The following is a 15,613-nucleotide window of genomic DNA, read 5'->3' on the forward strand; positions in this document are numbered from 1 at the left end:
TATGATCCCATTGGTGGACTGACTGTTTAAGATTGTGAGCTACTGGGGTTTGGTTCAGGAAGTTTTTTTCCATTCCTATGTCCTGGAAAGTAATTCCTAAATTTTCATCCAGTAGTATTCCAGGTTCTGGTCTTATATTCAGGTCTTTGAACCATTTGGATTTGAGTGTAGTGAAATGTGTGGATCAAGTTTCAGTCTCCTGCATGTGGTCATCCAGTTTGTCCAGCACCATTTGTTGAAGATGCTGTCTTTTTTCCAGCCTATATTGTTCAGGCCTTTGTCAAATATCAAGTAGCTATAGTTGCTTGATCCAAAGTTTGGCTCTTCAAGTCTATTCCATTGGTCTATAGTACTGTTTTTATGCCAGTACCATGCTCTTTTTATTACTCTGGCTTTGTAATATAGCTTTAGATCAGGTATGGTGATGCCACCAGAGGTATTTCTTTTGCTGAGGATATGTTTGTATATGTGAGGCCTTCTGCCTTTCCATATGAAATTTGAGATCATTTTTTCTATCTCTGTGAAGAATACTGTAGGGATTTTAATTGGAATTGCATTAAATCTATATATTGCCTTTGGTAGGATTGTCATCTTCACAATGTTAATTCTACCTATCTAGGATCATGGGAGATCTTTCCATTTTTTCAAGTCCACTCAATTACTTTTTTGAGTGTTTTTATGTTTTTGTTGTATAGATCTTTCACTTCCTTGGTTAATGTTATTCCAAGGTATTTTATTTTTTTGTTGTTGCTATTGAAAATGGACTATGTCCCTTATTTCTTTCTCTGTATCTTTGTCATTTGCACATAAAAATGCTATTGATATTTGTGCTTTGATTTTGTATCCTGCTACTCTGCTATAGGAGTTAATCAGCTTCAGGAGTTTTGGGATGGAGTCTCTTGGGTCTCTTACATATACAATCATGTCATCAACAAATAGAGCTAACTGAACTTCTTCCTTTCAAAATGGATCCCTTTTATTTCCTTCTCCTGATATTGCTTGAGCTAGGACTTCCAGTACTATATTGAAAAGCAGAGGTGAGAGAGGACAACCATGTCTTGTTACAGATCTTAATGGGAATTCCTCTAGTCTCTCTCCATTAAGTATTATTTGGGCCTTCGTAGCTTTGTATATTGCCTTTATTATGTTAAGATATGTACCAACTATGCCAATTTTCTCCAATGTTTTGATCATGAAGTGATGTTGTTTCTTGTCAAAGGTCTTTTCTGCATCTATTGAAATGATCATGTGGTTTTTATGTTTAACCTTCTTTATGCAGTGTATTACATTCACAGATTTCCATATGTTGAACCACCCTTGTGTTCCAGGGATGAATCCCACTTGATCAAGGTGGATGATGCTTTTGGTGTGTTTTTGGATTCAGTTTGTGAGGATTTTGTTCAGGATCTTTGCATCTAAGTTCATCTCTGCCTGGTTTTGGAATTTGGGTGATACTAGCTTCATAAAAGGAGTTGGGTAGCTTTCCCTGTTCTTCAATTGTGTGGCACAGATTTAAGAAGATTGGTTTGAGTTCTTCCATCAAGATTTGATATAATTCAGCTGAGAAGCCAGCTGGTCCTAGACTCTTCTTTTTGGGGAGGATTTTTACTACTTTTTTCAATCTCCAATAGTGTGATGGGTTCATTGAGGTGATTAATCTGCTCTGAGTTTAGCTTTGATACATGGTATGCATCCAGGAATTTATCCATCCCCTCCATATTATCCAGTTTTGTGGAATAGAGGTTTTTGAAATAAGTCCTGATGATTCTCCCAATTTCACTTATGTCTGTTGCAATCTCTCCTTTTTCATTTTGAATTTTGTTAATTTGAAGCCTCTCCTTTTTTTTGCTTGATCAAATTGGTCAGGGGTTTGTCAATCTTGTTTATTTTTTCAAAGAAACAGCTCTTTGTTTGGTCAATTGCCTTAATTGTTTCCTTGGTTTCCAAATCATTAATTTCTGCTCTGATTTTAATTATTTCTTTCCTTCTGGAGCACTTTGGGTTGGATTTTTCTTGTTTTTCCAGTGCCTTTAGGTGGATGGTTAGGTTATTGATTTGGGATATTTCTGTCTTTTTTATGAAGGCATTGAGTGCTATGAATTTTCCCCTGAGCACTGCCTTCATTGTGTCCCATAAGTTTTGGTATGATGTGTTCTCATTGTCATTCAATTCCAGGAATTTTGCAATTTCCTTTTTTATTTCATCCACTATCCATTTATTGTTTAAGAGTGTGCTGTTCAGTTTCCAGGTGCCATTAGGATTTTTGGTGGGTCTTTTGTTGTTGATTTCTAGCAATATAACATTGTGATGTGATATCATGCAGGAAATTATGTCAATTTTCCTAAATATGTGGAGGCAGTCTTTGTGACCCAGTATATGGTCTATTTTAGAGAATGTTCCATGGGCTGCTGAGAAGAATGTGTCGTCTGTGGATTTGGGGTGGAAAGTTCTGTAGATGTCCATTAGGTCTAAGTGATCTATGGTTTTGTTGAGCTCTCTTACTTCCCTGTTGAGTTTCTGTTTGGATAATCTGTCTATTACTGATAATGGTGTATTGAAGTCCCCAGCTATGCTGGTGTTGGTGGTTATTTCTGTTTTGTTGTCAAGTAGGTTTTGTTTTATGAACTGTGGTGTCCCTGCGTTTGGTGCATACAGATTTATGATTATAATATCCTGTTGATGGATCATTCCCTTGATAAGTAGGAATTGGCCTTCTTTTTATTTTTTGATTATTTTTGGTTTGAAGTCTACTTTATCTGATATTAATATAGGTACACCTGCTTGTTTCTTATTCCCATTTGCTTGGAATATTGTCTTCCACCCCTTTATCCTGAGGAGGTGTCTATCTTTAGTGGTGAGGTGGGTTTCTTGAAGGCAACAGATTGAGGGGTGTAATTTTTTGATCCATCCTGTTAGCTTGTGTCTCTTGATGGGTGAATTAAGGCCATTTATATTTAGGGTAATGACTGTGAGATTTGATTTGATCCCTGCTATATTGTGGTGGTAGATGTGTTTTGGTGTTTTCATGGGCTTTGAAGTTTTTTATGCCTACTCTGGGTTTGGTTGTTGTGATCTGCTTCTTGTAAGCATTTGAGTTTGGTTATTTGTTTCTTCTTTGTGAAGAATTTCCTGACATACTCTCTGTAAGTTTGGTTTTTTGTTAATATAATTGTAAAGTTGAGTTTTGTTGTGGAAGGTTTTTCTTTCACCATCTATTATGAGGGATACTTTTGCTGGGTATAGTAGTTTGGGCTGGAAGCCATAGTTTCTTAGAGTTTGGAGAGTTTCACTCCAGGCCCTTCTAGCTTTCAGGGTTTCCGTGAGAAGTCTGAAGTAATTCTGATGGGGTTATCATTGAAAGTGATGTGCTCTTTGTCACTACCTGCTTTTAGGATTTTCTCTTTTGTGTCAATGTTTAGAGTCTTAATGATAATATGTCTTGGAGAGTTTCTCCTTTGGTCCAGTCTGTTCGGCTTCTTGTATCTTGATGGGCCTTTCTTTTAAGAGAGTGGGGAAGTTTTCTTCAATTATTTTGTTAAATAAGTTCTCCATGCCTTTTGTCTGAAATTCTTCTTCTTCTGGTATTCCAATGATTCTGATATTAGGATGGTTAAGTGTATCCCACAATTCCCTCATGTTCTGTTTGCAGGAACTTTTGAACTTCCTGAAGATTTTGAACTCTCAAACTCTTTCTTCCATCTTGTCTCCAGATCAGAGTTTCTATCCTCCACTTCACTAAATCTATTCTTGAGAGCCTCTAGAGAGTTTTGGACTTTTTCCATTATGTTTGCATTTTCTACTACTTTTCTATGTGTCATTTCCTTGCTCTGTCAAGCTCCCTTTTCATATCATTTTCTGATTTTCTTGATGATTCTCAGAATTCATCCTTTCATTTCTTTATGTCTTCATTTAGTATGGCCAGCTGATTTTTAAGGGCCTCTTTTTTTTTTCACTCTCCCTGAAGTCCCTTAATTCTCTTTGAAGTCCTTTCAACGTCTTATCAATTTGTTCTAGCTTAGTGATGGTAGCATCCACATGGTTTTCGGTCTTTTGTTGCAATTCTATCAGTAGGTTGGTCAGGTTTGCATTGCTCATAGCTTCAATTTGATGTTCCGATCCTGATGGTTCTTCTATGTATTGGTTAGATGTATTATTCATTGTAGGACTAGGTGATCCAACTGGATTTTCTTGCATTTGATTTTTCATGTTATTTCTTTTGCGCTGTGGTCTGCCCATGACAGTGTATGGGCACGTAGCTGGGTGGATCAGCGTGTGCTCTAGTGTGATGGGAATGTGAGGCAGCCTGGGTAGTTGCCAAGCAGCCTGGGCTTTGGCTCCCACTTGCCAGAGGCACCTATCTACTGCCTGACAGAGGCACCAAAGTTGCCTGAATTCTTAAGTGCTAAAACGCCAAAGCTGCCTGCATTTGAGCTTGGAGGGGGACTGAGGTACCAAGGCCTGAAACAGCCCAAACTCTAGTTGGGAACACTGCAACCTGGAAACAATCTGTGCTCCCCCATCTCAGGAGAATGGGGGCTGGCTGGGAATACACCTGAACTGGCGCAAGCCAGAGACACAGTCTGGGTTTGTGTGGCAGTTGCTGTGGGGCTGGATTCACTGAATGTGCAGCAGTAGGAGCAGTAATATGGGCAAATGTTCCAAGCAATTTAAGCTTCCACAGGGGTGGTGGGCCTGCAGCCAGGCACAGCAGTGTGGAGCAGTAGTGGGGTGCAGGACAGGGCATGACGGTGGTGCAAGGGACTGCGGGGAGCTCGAGAAGGGGCACAGAACCCTGTGCGGGATGGTGACAGGGCGCAGGACGGGACATGGGAGAGTACACTGGACAGTGTGCAGGAGGGCAATGGGGCACGGGACAGGACGGAAAGTGGCGGGGCATGGGATGGGGCATGCGATGGTGGCAGGGCGCCATGGGATTGTGTGCGGGACAGTGATGGGGTGCTGGATAGGGCATGGGATGCAGGAGGGGGCAACAGCTATTTGGTGAAATGGGTGGTCTACCTGCCCTCGAGGGCATCCACGATTCCCTGATTTCTCCCCTTCTGAGCCCCCCACTGACAAGAAGACCCAGAAAACCCTTAATTTCTTGCTTTTCTTCCCTGGGATTTGCAGGGCAGCTAGGCTGTCGCCATCTTGCCAGAAGTCCACAAAACTATTTTTGATAAAAAGCATGTAGCGGGCTGGAGAGATGGCTTAGCGGTTAAGCGCTTGCCTGTGAAGCCTAAGGACCCTGGTTCGAGGCTCAGTTCCCCAGGTCCCACGTTAGCCAGATGCACAAGGGGACACACGCATCTGGAGTTCGTTTGTAGAGGCTGGAAGCCCTGGGGTGCCCATTCTCTCTCTCTTCCTCTCTCTGTCTTTCTGTCTGTGTCTATCGCTCTCAAATAAATAAATAAAAATTTAAAAAAAAAAGCATGTAGCTTTGTAGCAGAAATGCTATTATTTGGGCACTATTATTATCTGTTCATAGATGCTCATGGCAAATTTGAAAGTGATCATTTATTTTGTTTTCCTCACTTGCTGCCTCAAATCAAGTAAATGTTCTCATTAGATTAACTTGAATATTAACGCTAAATCCATCTAGCACTCCATAGTTTGTTTTCTGTTGGGTGTATACTCAAAATTATCACCCATTATCTTCCTAACATTCCTTGAAAACCTGTCATTATACCTTTTAAACTAAGGCAAATATTTCCATTTGATTTATTTAAAAAGATTCTATATTTTTTGAGTTTGACCACTAGAATTTCAGCTTAATGAATTAGGAGATGTTGGCTATATTGTTCAGTTCTATGACTTCATGTTCTACAAAAGTGCCTTATACTAAGTGGACCTCAATAAACATTGATCATATGCATAATTAAATCTCCTCAGCAACCCTCTCTATCCCAGCCAGTATTATCTCTTACCTGGATTACTTCAGTGGTAGCCTGGTATCATGCTGAATCTTTTCAAAAGGTTTTTAGTACATTTGGAAAAAACTAAACCACAAAACAACATACATCGTTTCATATGAACTGTTCAGTTTACACAATACTTCGTATAGTTAGTAGGCTTTGCCTGTTTATGACCCTGATATTCCTTCAATATTCAATTTCTCATAGTCTTTCTAGGCATTCTCTGCCTTACTACTCTATGTTGATTGTCTTATTTTGAGATCTGAAATGTCCTGGTTTGTCTCATAATTACAAGCATTGGTCTATCATTAGTGTAAGTGTTTTGAGAAGTGGGCTCTATCTGTACTACTGAGCTTTGGTGATTCTACTTGTACTTTCATCTCCACCATTCACAAAATCCAGCCACAGCAGATATGATTCTCATCTTACCATGAACCAAGTTCATACATCATTGTGTGATAATTTCCTGTTTATTTGCTGCCCTCCACAAGATAAAAATTATTTAAGGCGCTCAACAAACACTTCTTTCATGAATTAATAAATCCAACTGTAACCCATGTGGACCAATCTAGTCTAACCTCTCTTTTGGGTTGCATGTCTCACTTACACATATCCTGCCCATCATTTTTATCACCAAAGCCTCAATGCAATCACTAGGTGTATAATATGAGAACTCAAAATGCACAGGAAAAGACTTAATGAATGTGGGAGTGCAGGAGACAACTGAAATCCCAAAACCAAGACCCATGCAACACAGCAAATCCAGAATAAGTTACCACAATATCTACATCATCATCTTTAAAAATGCACCTCTACTAACAAAAACTTGGTTGCTAACTGAAGGAACAAATCAATGGTTTTCAAAAACTGGTGGACTGATCCAAATAATTTTGAGATTGCACTGCTCTAGGTCAGGACAAGGGTGAAGTTGTAATGGTGAGAACATTCTCATTTTCTTAGAGCACTTTTTTCTTATTTTCCAGTTGAATCTGTCCCATTTTGATTCTGTCCTGTGGGATTTTTCCTTTCATTTTCTAGTGTTATGTTCACTTCTTCATCTATCATCTTTTATGTTCTCTTCCTCGCTCTCTCCCTTCTTCATCTATCATCATTCTTCTTAATTTTGTTCCTCTTTTCTGTTGACTGTCAGTTTGCCACTGGGTTTGAGAGATACCTAGGGGGCAAAAAATCAGTGAAAAGATATTTGCAAATTTATAATATAAATGTGTGATGAATAAAGAACTCTGTGTTCTACCTGTCCACTCAAAACTATCCCTGTAACTTCTTGATAGTTCCCCATTAAGTATGTACCTATTTAGCCAACAAATTTGCAAATCTGGAAATATTTTGTGTGTGGAAATTTATTTTTCCATAGCTGAGATGAAATAACAAGGAGTGGCTGGTATCACTCATCCTTTGATAGATTCCTTTCATGAATGAGACTTAGCTAAAGGAGAAGATAGTCAGTGAGGAAACCTGAAGGTCAAAAGGTTTCCCTATTCATACATGTCCTTAGCATGCACAGGTACTAGCCTAATACATAACTATACTTTAAGATAACTTCATTATTTGTTAAATTTAACTTTTATTTTAATACCTTTTAACTTTATTTTTGCTTATTTATTTGAAAAAGAGAGAGAAAGAGGCAGAGTGAGGGACAGAGAGAATGGGAGCACCAGAACCTCTAGCCACAGCAAATGTATTCCAGACACATGAGCCACCTTGTCATTTGACTTTCATGGGTCATGCAGAATCACACCAAGATCACTTGGCTTTGCAGGCAAATGCCTTAGTTATTAAGCCACTTCTCCAGCCCTAAATTTAACTTTTAAACTGTTATTCTTTACACTACAAAAATAGTCTAGGAACATTGAGCCAATGTGTAAATAATATCATCTTCAATCTACTCAGCTATCATTTTCTTGCTAAATTTGCATTTTCTTACTTTATTTTAATATTAGACCTACAAATGCCATCTATTAACTTTGATTTAAAAAAAATAGAGATAGGATCCTATAGTTGTCCAATAGTTTCCATCTTTTTAAATGCAAATGGAGTTGAAAAAAGTTTTTTTTTCGAGATATGGTCTCAATCTAGGCCAGGCTGACCTGGAATTCACTATGTTATCTCAGGCTGGCCTTGAACTCATGGTGATCCTACCTCAGACTCCCCAGTACTGAGATTAAAGACGTGTACCACCATCCCCAGCTGTAAATGGATTTTAACTCAAACACATAATAGAGATCTTCACACCTTGATAATAAAGGCTCTACCACCATTTAGTGTTTGTAGGACCAAAGGCTTTTCTAAAGTTCTTACTGTCTGGAACCAAGACTCATTAACTCCAGGAAAACGCAATAGATGGGACTACACAATAAAGTGTGTAGCAGACCTTACGTGGAAAACCTATACATGGTATTTGTTTTAAGATGTAGGAAGTAGATCTCAGTTACAAAGAAATAGTTTTCAGCCAGGAACTTTTATTCACTATGAGACTAGTCAAATTGAACCATTGCATACAGATAAATATGAATTGTACTGGTGGTCTCCTACTTGGTTTGGTATCTGAGTAATCTCATTTATCATTTTAACCATCAATCAGTCATTTTGATGATTAAAAGAAACATTTTATGTATGATTGCCTATACAATTTGATTAAAATGTAAACAACTAAATTGACACATTTGAAAAAAACCCACAAAATAGTAAATTATTGGTTGATCATAAGTATGCCCTCTATAGGAATAAGTCAACCAAAATCACTCAAATAGTAGAATTGAAGCCAATTTAACATGTTGGAATGTCAGAGGTATTTTCAGGTAATAGCTTGGAAAATTAAGGGTACCTTTTAGATAACAATGCAAATGTCAATAGCATAATTCTTTTTTTCAGAGAGTAATAATGCTCATGAACTCCAAAGGAATACATTCCTAATAAAATTACAAGCTTATTTCCCATAACTGAATTGTCATGTGCTCATATGTTGAATTTTAGTTTTGTTTTGTTTGCATACTTCAAAAAATGACTTAAATTCCTCTTGTGTAATTAGACAGGATTAATTGTAAATACACTATGGAAAAAGAATTAATTTCCACATCTTGTATGCATTAAATCATTTAATCCTCAATACATTCCCAAAATCTATCTTCATTGATGAACTCCTTGTGATTTGAAGAAGTCATAGTTATTCAACTTTATACAATATATAAATAAATAGTAGGGCTCAAACTCTTATGTGTATCCATTTGAGCTCCCATCATACAGTCTTTAGACTAATAAAATTTGCCTTATAAGTATATTTTTGGGGCTGGGAAGATTGATTAATGGTCTAGGTACTTGCCTGCAAAGCCAAAGGACCCAGGTTCATTTCCCCAGTATCCACATAAAGCCAGATACACAAGGTGGCACATGAATCTGGATTTGTGTGCAATGGCTAGAGGCTCTGGGATGCTCATTCTTAATCTCTCTCTATCTGCCTTTTTTATCACTCTCAAGTAAATAAACAAAATATTAAAAATAGATAAATATAATATAATATAACTTATTATGCATTACTGTGTATAATGGCTAATATAATTCACATAGAAAAATGGTCACTTTTTTCAATAGTGTTTTATCCTATTATTGCAATATAAATGGATACTTTCTATAAGCTTATTCTAACATCCTGTGTTATGTTGAGGATAGCCTGCCTGATTTATTTTGGTGCCTAGTAGCACAATCAAGGTATATCCTAGATTAAAAATTCCCCTTTCAGTACTACTGAACCCTGTTCAAAAAGAAGCAGGCAGCCATCTGTCTTTTCTTTCATTTTTTTCTTGTGGTCTTTCTCATTGCACACACTGTGTCATGCCACACAGCCATCCATTTTGGAGACACTAGTTATGGGTATACATAATTCCTGAATTGAACTGGATTTATGTTGACTTTTGCAGAAAGACAAACTTGTTTAATAGTTCTATATATCCGAGCATCAGGATCCCCTTGATACAGGTACACATTCCCCAATCTGCCTTCACCCTTCAACTTCCAAACTTTCTTCCGAAGGAAATTCCTTTTAGGTATTTAGATGAATTTCCTCCAGAAACCTTCCTAAAACATCCACTCTGCATATATTATTTTCTATTGCCTCATTATAATGTAATGATAAATCTATGAGTCTCTTTGAGAAGAGTTCTTAAACTTATTTTCTTAAATTCAAGATTAGATGATTTATGGCTTAATGGCAGTCTGTTATTGACATATAATAGGTATTTAATAAAGTTATTCTTTTAATAACATAGTGACTTCATAGTTCATTTAGGAAAATTAAAGGCTATTTTATGCTGGAAATCATGTGTACTTCTCAGGGAAATCTCATATGCTTTATAATACATTCCTGGAGCCTACATCAAGATTATCTACTAATTTTCACAGAACTATATCTTGGTATAAATAATAGTTTAGATCCAAAATGCACTGATCTCTGAAGTAAGACTTTTTTTTTTTTTCTTTTTGGAAACCTTACTCTTTAGAGACTGTTGATTTATGTCCATGGCTCCTTGTGTTTTAAGGTTGTATCATTTAATTTTCTCACTGATGCTAGATTCTTTATGATTTATAAAAGCTAAAATACCATTCTTTAGACCTCCCTAAAAAGGTTTGGGGACAGATATTTATTTGCCAGAATATCCATTGGACTCACAAGGAAGGTGAACACACTCCTCTCTACCTCCTTCCTCAGCTAAAGTCAAGGACTCTTTATAGAACAGGAAGTCTGATCAGCTCATATCACAGCATCTCTGATGCCTGCAATGAAATCCAGCTTCATGTCATAGGAGTTGAATGGCATGATTCCATTCACCTCCATTTTCAAAGTACACAATGAAAATCCTACTAAATGCTTTGAAGCTTAAAAGGCTTAATTTCCAAAAGCTGTATCATTCATGTAAGTGGTAAGGACATCAAAATGTTACATGGGTAGATCTGGTGGGTCATTCACACTTGTACTGTTCTCACTGTTACCTTTTCTTGATTCACTAAAAAAATGAAATTCTATGTTATTTCTATCAAGCCTTTGATCACATTGGGAAAATATAACATGATGAAATTATAATTTTGAGGTACATGGCCTGCATGACATGTAGCATTGTGCTTTGCTTTGAAACATACTTGAACATGCTCATGAGCCAGTCTGCATGGATTTTATAACTAGAAGAGACTTTGGGAGCTAATCTCTACTTTTTTGGTATCCTCAGCCTAGAACATGGTGTGTGTGCAACTGTGATTGCTCCTGTTACTAAACCATAATATACAACAATGAACACTTTTGGAATAATTCTAAAACAGAATACTTCCAGTAAGCAGGCATGTTGGCTGACATCTGATAATATCTAGTTGTCAGGAAGAGTTTTATAAGTACACATGCTCATATCAATTCCTAGATGAATAACACACATCAGGAGTTTAATAGAATGAAAACTAATGACAAAACATTTTGCAAGCATTTTATATGGGATGGTATGATGGTTAATATTTGCAGTTCATGGCCTGACTAGTATAGTTAATGTGAGAAATTTCCTGGGACATAAAAGCTCTAGAAATTGATTGTGGATTTTTTTTTCACTTCATGATGAGGTGAAGACTTGAGGGAACCTCTCAACATCATATAAAATGAGTATATATTCTCCTGCTCATTATTTACTTAACTCCAGGTCATTTATTTTGGCAGGAGAAAATATACCTGTTCAATATCAAAAAGCATATGAATTTTAACATTTTATTGCTCCACTATATCATTTCATAATCTTGATAAATTAAAAAGTGATGACTTTCTTCTTATTAGGAGACCTCTTAGGTACTATGATTTTAGTCTCCATAATTTAAACATGAATTTTAAAAATAAACTAATCTAGTTTATCATACTTAGATTTTCAATTAAAGAAATCCATAAAAACTAGCTAATATAGTGTATACATCTGTGAAAAATAATCCATTCAGAAATTGCTCTGTAAATAAAAGGACCCAAGAAAGTATAATCTTGAAAATCTTACCTTAAAATAATTTTTGTATTATGTAATGCTATTAATTTCTGCTCAGAATTATGAATTATGCATGTAGGAGAAAGTTCTATGTGTTTTAGTGGTGGGCAATAAGTATGCTAATTTCTTTCAACATCTACTGCATTGCATGCACAGGACAAAGCCCAGCCATCCCCACTCCATCTCTGACAGTACCAGCTCCTGGACGTACTCTAGCAACACCTGCTCCTGAAGGCAAGTAATTAGTAATGTGCATTTTTATATCTCATAACTATCTCCTCTCTCAAAATAGCATATAGACAAATGAAACAAAATATTTAAAATACCAAAATGTATAATTTTTTCTTATATAACGTTAGTGTCTAGAGGCTAAAAATTTACTCTTATAGAAAAGTCACTCTTTTTAGAAAATAAAAATTTTCTCTTAGGATTCTATGTAGTTGTGCTTCTGCTGCCAGGAGTAAAACCAGCTAACCTCAGTGGAGCACAAATCACAAAGTATATGCAAAGTTGACAAGGATATAACTTATAGTCCTTGGAATTCTATAGCAACTTGGTCAATTTGGTGTCTGCAGACTCTGATGATAGTTTCTGTGTTTGATCTGAGCTCTACTGTTAAGAAAGTTTCTAAATTTGGGAGTTTCGGGAGATTATTTTCATTGACTGTTCATGAGTTATGTTACAAGATAACAATAACAAAGGCATACTGTGGTGATGATGATGGAATTATATTTAGTTTATAAGAGCTGTATACAGCCAATAATTAATAGTACTACTAATTCTTCAAAATGTCTTACAAGAAAATGACACAATTTAGGAGACTTCAATTATAGATATAAAAGCACAAGTAAATTGAAAACAGCACACTACTAGTATTTTACGAGTGCTCATGGCAATCTCCATCACCTCCCTTTTTGCACCACTTGCTCTGTCCTATGCTACACTGAAAAGGACCAACTTGGGGCCCACAGATCTAAGCACAATCTGTCCATGCTGTCTAGCAAGTGACTACTGGCTTTGACAACCCCATGAGATGGACATGGTCACCCTAATGAGGGTTTATCCCATAAGAGGTCCATGAGGCCAGAATGGAGAAATCTCAATGGTCTAGAACCTGGAATGCATGTTAGAAGAGAGTATACAGATGTCTTCACTCTGCCGTACTTATCACTACAGTATTGAAACAGGTGTCATCAAGGAATGACCAACAAGAGCCCTGCAAACCACAGGTCCTTAAGGAGGGGACCTAATTTCTGGTTTTGTAGAGATTCACTAACTGTTACAATATGACATGAACTGAATGACCAAAGTCAGTTTGAAGCACAGCAAAGGTTAGAAAAAGAGAACACAGATCTGCTTGGAACGACCCAGAGAACATTGACACCATCAAGCAGATGAGACTGGTGCTTAAGACTCAAGAAATTTGTTAAGCAGGCAAAAAAAAGGCAGGACAGCACAGATTGAAAGACCAGCAACATACACAAAGTCACAGAGTTCAGAGAGAAAGAACCGTGGTACAAAGGAGTGTGGAAGGGGAGCTTTGGGAACTGGAAAGATGGCTCAGCAGCTAAAGGCACTTGCTACCAAAGTCCTCCATCTCAGTTTTGTTTCCCAATTCCCATGTAAAGCCAGATGCACAAAATGGCACATGTGTATGGAGTTCATTTGTACATAAGCCAGAGGTCCTGGCTTGCCCAGGAGCACTCTCTTGCTTTCTCTCTCTCTCTCTCTCTCTTTCTCTCATTGATAAATCAAAAAATAAAATAAAATAAAAAGAGAGAAGGAATAAGAGACTAGTGAGGTCATGATCAAGTTGACAGACAGGAATTTAAAGGCAGATCACTAAGTGCTATCTAAGCTAAGCATGGAATTCATTTTATTTTAAAACTTTTTGATAAAACTTTGATAATTTTCCAATATATTCAAGCTGAAGATAAATTTATTAAAATTTACTATTCCCCTCTCCCATGTGGCCTTCTTCCTTCCCTCCTTCATTTCCTCTGTTACTTCCATCATTCCTTTGAAATTTGTCTGTTATTTTATTTTATTTTCAAATCTCTGATATCATATTACTTCCTTCAAATGAGTAACTTTTGTTTTCTTTTAAAAGATTGATATATGTGATGGATTTCTATAGAAAGTGAGTAGATTCCAATGGATAAAATAAGCATAAAAACTTAGAAAAGTTACCTTGCTACCAGTCCTGTAGGCTAGACTTTTATTCTGAGATTTCGTTTACAGACTTGTGAGAAAAGAATAATCTAACTAAATTGTTGGGCTTAAACTATACAGTATTATTGGATATAGAAAACCATGTGGATTAGCAAAGTTTTTGGAAAGAGAATTAACTAATCTGAGTATGTGGTTTAATGTAGGTACTGAGAGAAAACAAGGAGTTAGATTAACCATGGAAATAAAATGGACTGTTAAACAGGAATAGTAAGGGGATGTGTAAAGAACCTAGCATGATAGACCTGTGGATTGGTTGCCCAGTTAGAATTATTAAGCAGACCATGGCAAATTGGTACATGGCTCAAAAAAATTCTAATTTTTTAAAAAAATTTTGTTATGTATTATATATTATGCATTCATTAAACTTGTTTATTCCTGTATTCTTTACCTTTCTTTTCTCTCTTAAACTTTATTCAAAATTTAACTTCTCAATGAGGAATATATGTCTGAGAATTTCAATTATTTTCTCATATCCTCTGAGACTCCTACAAGAATTGTGGAAGCAGACCTAAAATGAACCTAACATGGCTCAGGGAAATTTGCCGAAGAGGGGGCAGAAAGAATGTTAGAGCCACATGTTGGGTCATGATACACACAGATATTTCCTCCTACCCATAACTAATGGTTAACCCCACAATGCACAACTCATATACCCCAACAAGGAGGGTCCCTGTGGAGTGGGGAGAACAGGGAGGAAGCTAACAATGGTACCGACTGACTCTATTCACTGAGTACAAAACTAATAAAAAAAATAGATAACAAAACTCAAAAAAAAAAAAGCTTAATCATTTAGAGATTTACAAAAGTTGCTTAAGTTCTATGGATAATTTCTTGATCTGCAGAGAGACAGTGAGAGCCCTGTTACATGAAATACTATAGTGACTGGCAGTTTGTACCATAGAAGCACACAGAACCAATCTCACCTTCAAATTCTGTCATTTTGTGCCTGGATTCTTGATTTGTAATGAACTATTGCTAGTATTACCGAGTGGCATTTTAAAGACAAAGATATGATTTCTTTATTTGCTACTGAACTTCAGAAAATTTCCTATGACTAGGCTTTACTGGATTCAAGTTTTGTACTTTGTAGATCAGTAGCAGCAAAATAAGTTGTTTTTCTCAATTAAAATACCAAGAGATTATATATTTTACCATATCGTGGGTCTAGTAAACTAGATCTTTATGTTATACAAGGAAAGAATAAACTTTACATTTCTGCTGTGATTTCTTTTTCCTTGTCCAGAACTGAGTATCACTATGTAACCTAGGCTGGCTATAAACTTGCAATCCTCCTTCCCCATCCTACTCTCCTAAGTGCTGAAATTATAGGCACACTTTGCCATGCACAGTTAAAATCATTTTTAACATGGCACATTAGCTGGATATTTGAATATTAATGTTTGAGAATCATTTGTACAGTCTATACACAAAAGTTTTAAATATCTA

The 15,613-nt window shown here is 36.6% G+C and overlaps 1 protein-coding gene across 1 annotated transcript in view; it reads left to right on the top strand.

Annotated features, from left to right (window-relative positions):
* Trdn (triadin) overlaps positions 1-15,613 on the top strand; it is a 444,085-nt gene that overhangs the window by 176,759 nt on the left and 251,713 nt on the right. The window contains exon 11 of the mRNA XM_045159783.1: positions 12,092-12,169. Coding sequence (XP_045015718.1) covers positions 12,092-12,169 — 78 coding nt within the window. The remainder of the gene's footprint in view (positions 1-12,091; positions 12,170-15,613) is intronic.

This window comes from Jaculus jaculus, chromosome 9, assembly GCF_020740685.1.
Source record: "Jaculus jaculus isolate mJacJac1 chromosome 9, mJacJac1.mat.Y.cur, whole genome shotgun sequence".
Taxonomy (NCBI): domain Eukaryota; kingdom Metazoa; phylum Chordata; class Mammalia; order Rodentia; family Dipodidae; genus Jaculus; species Jaculus jaculus.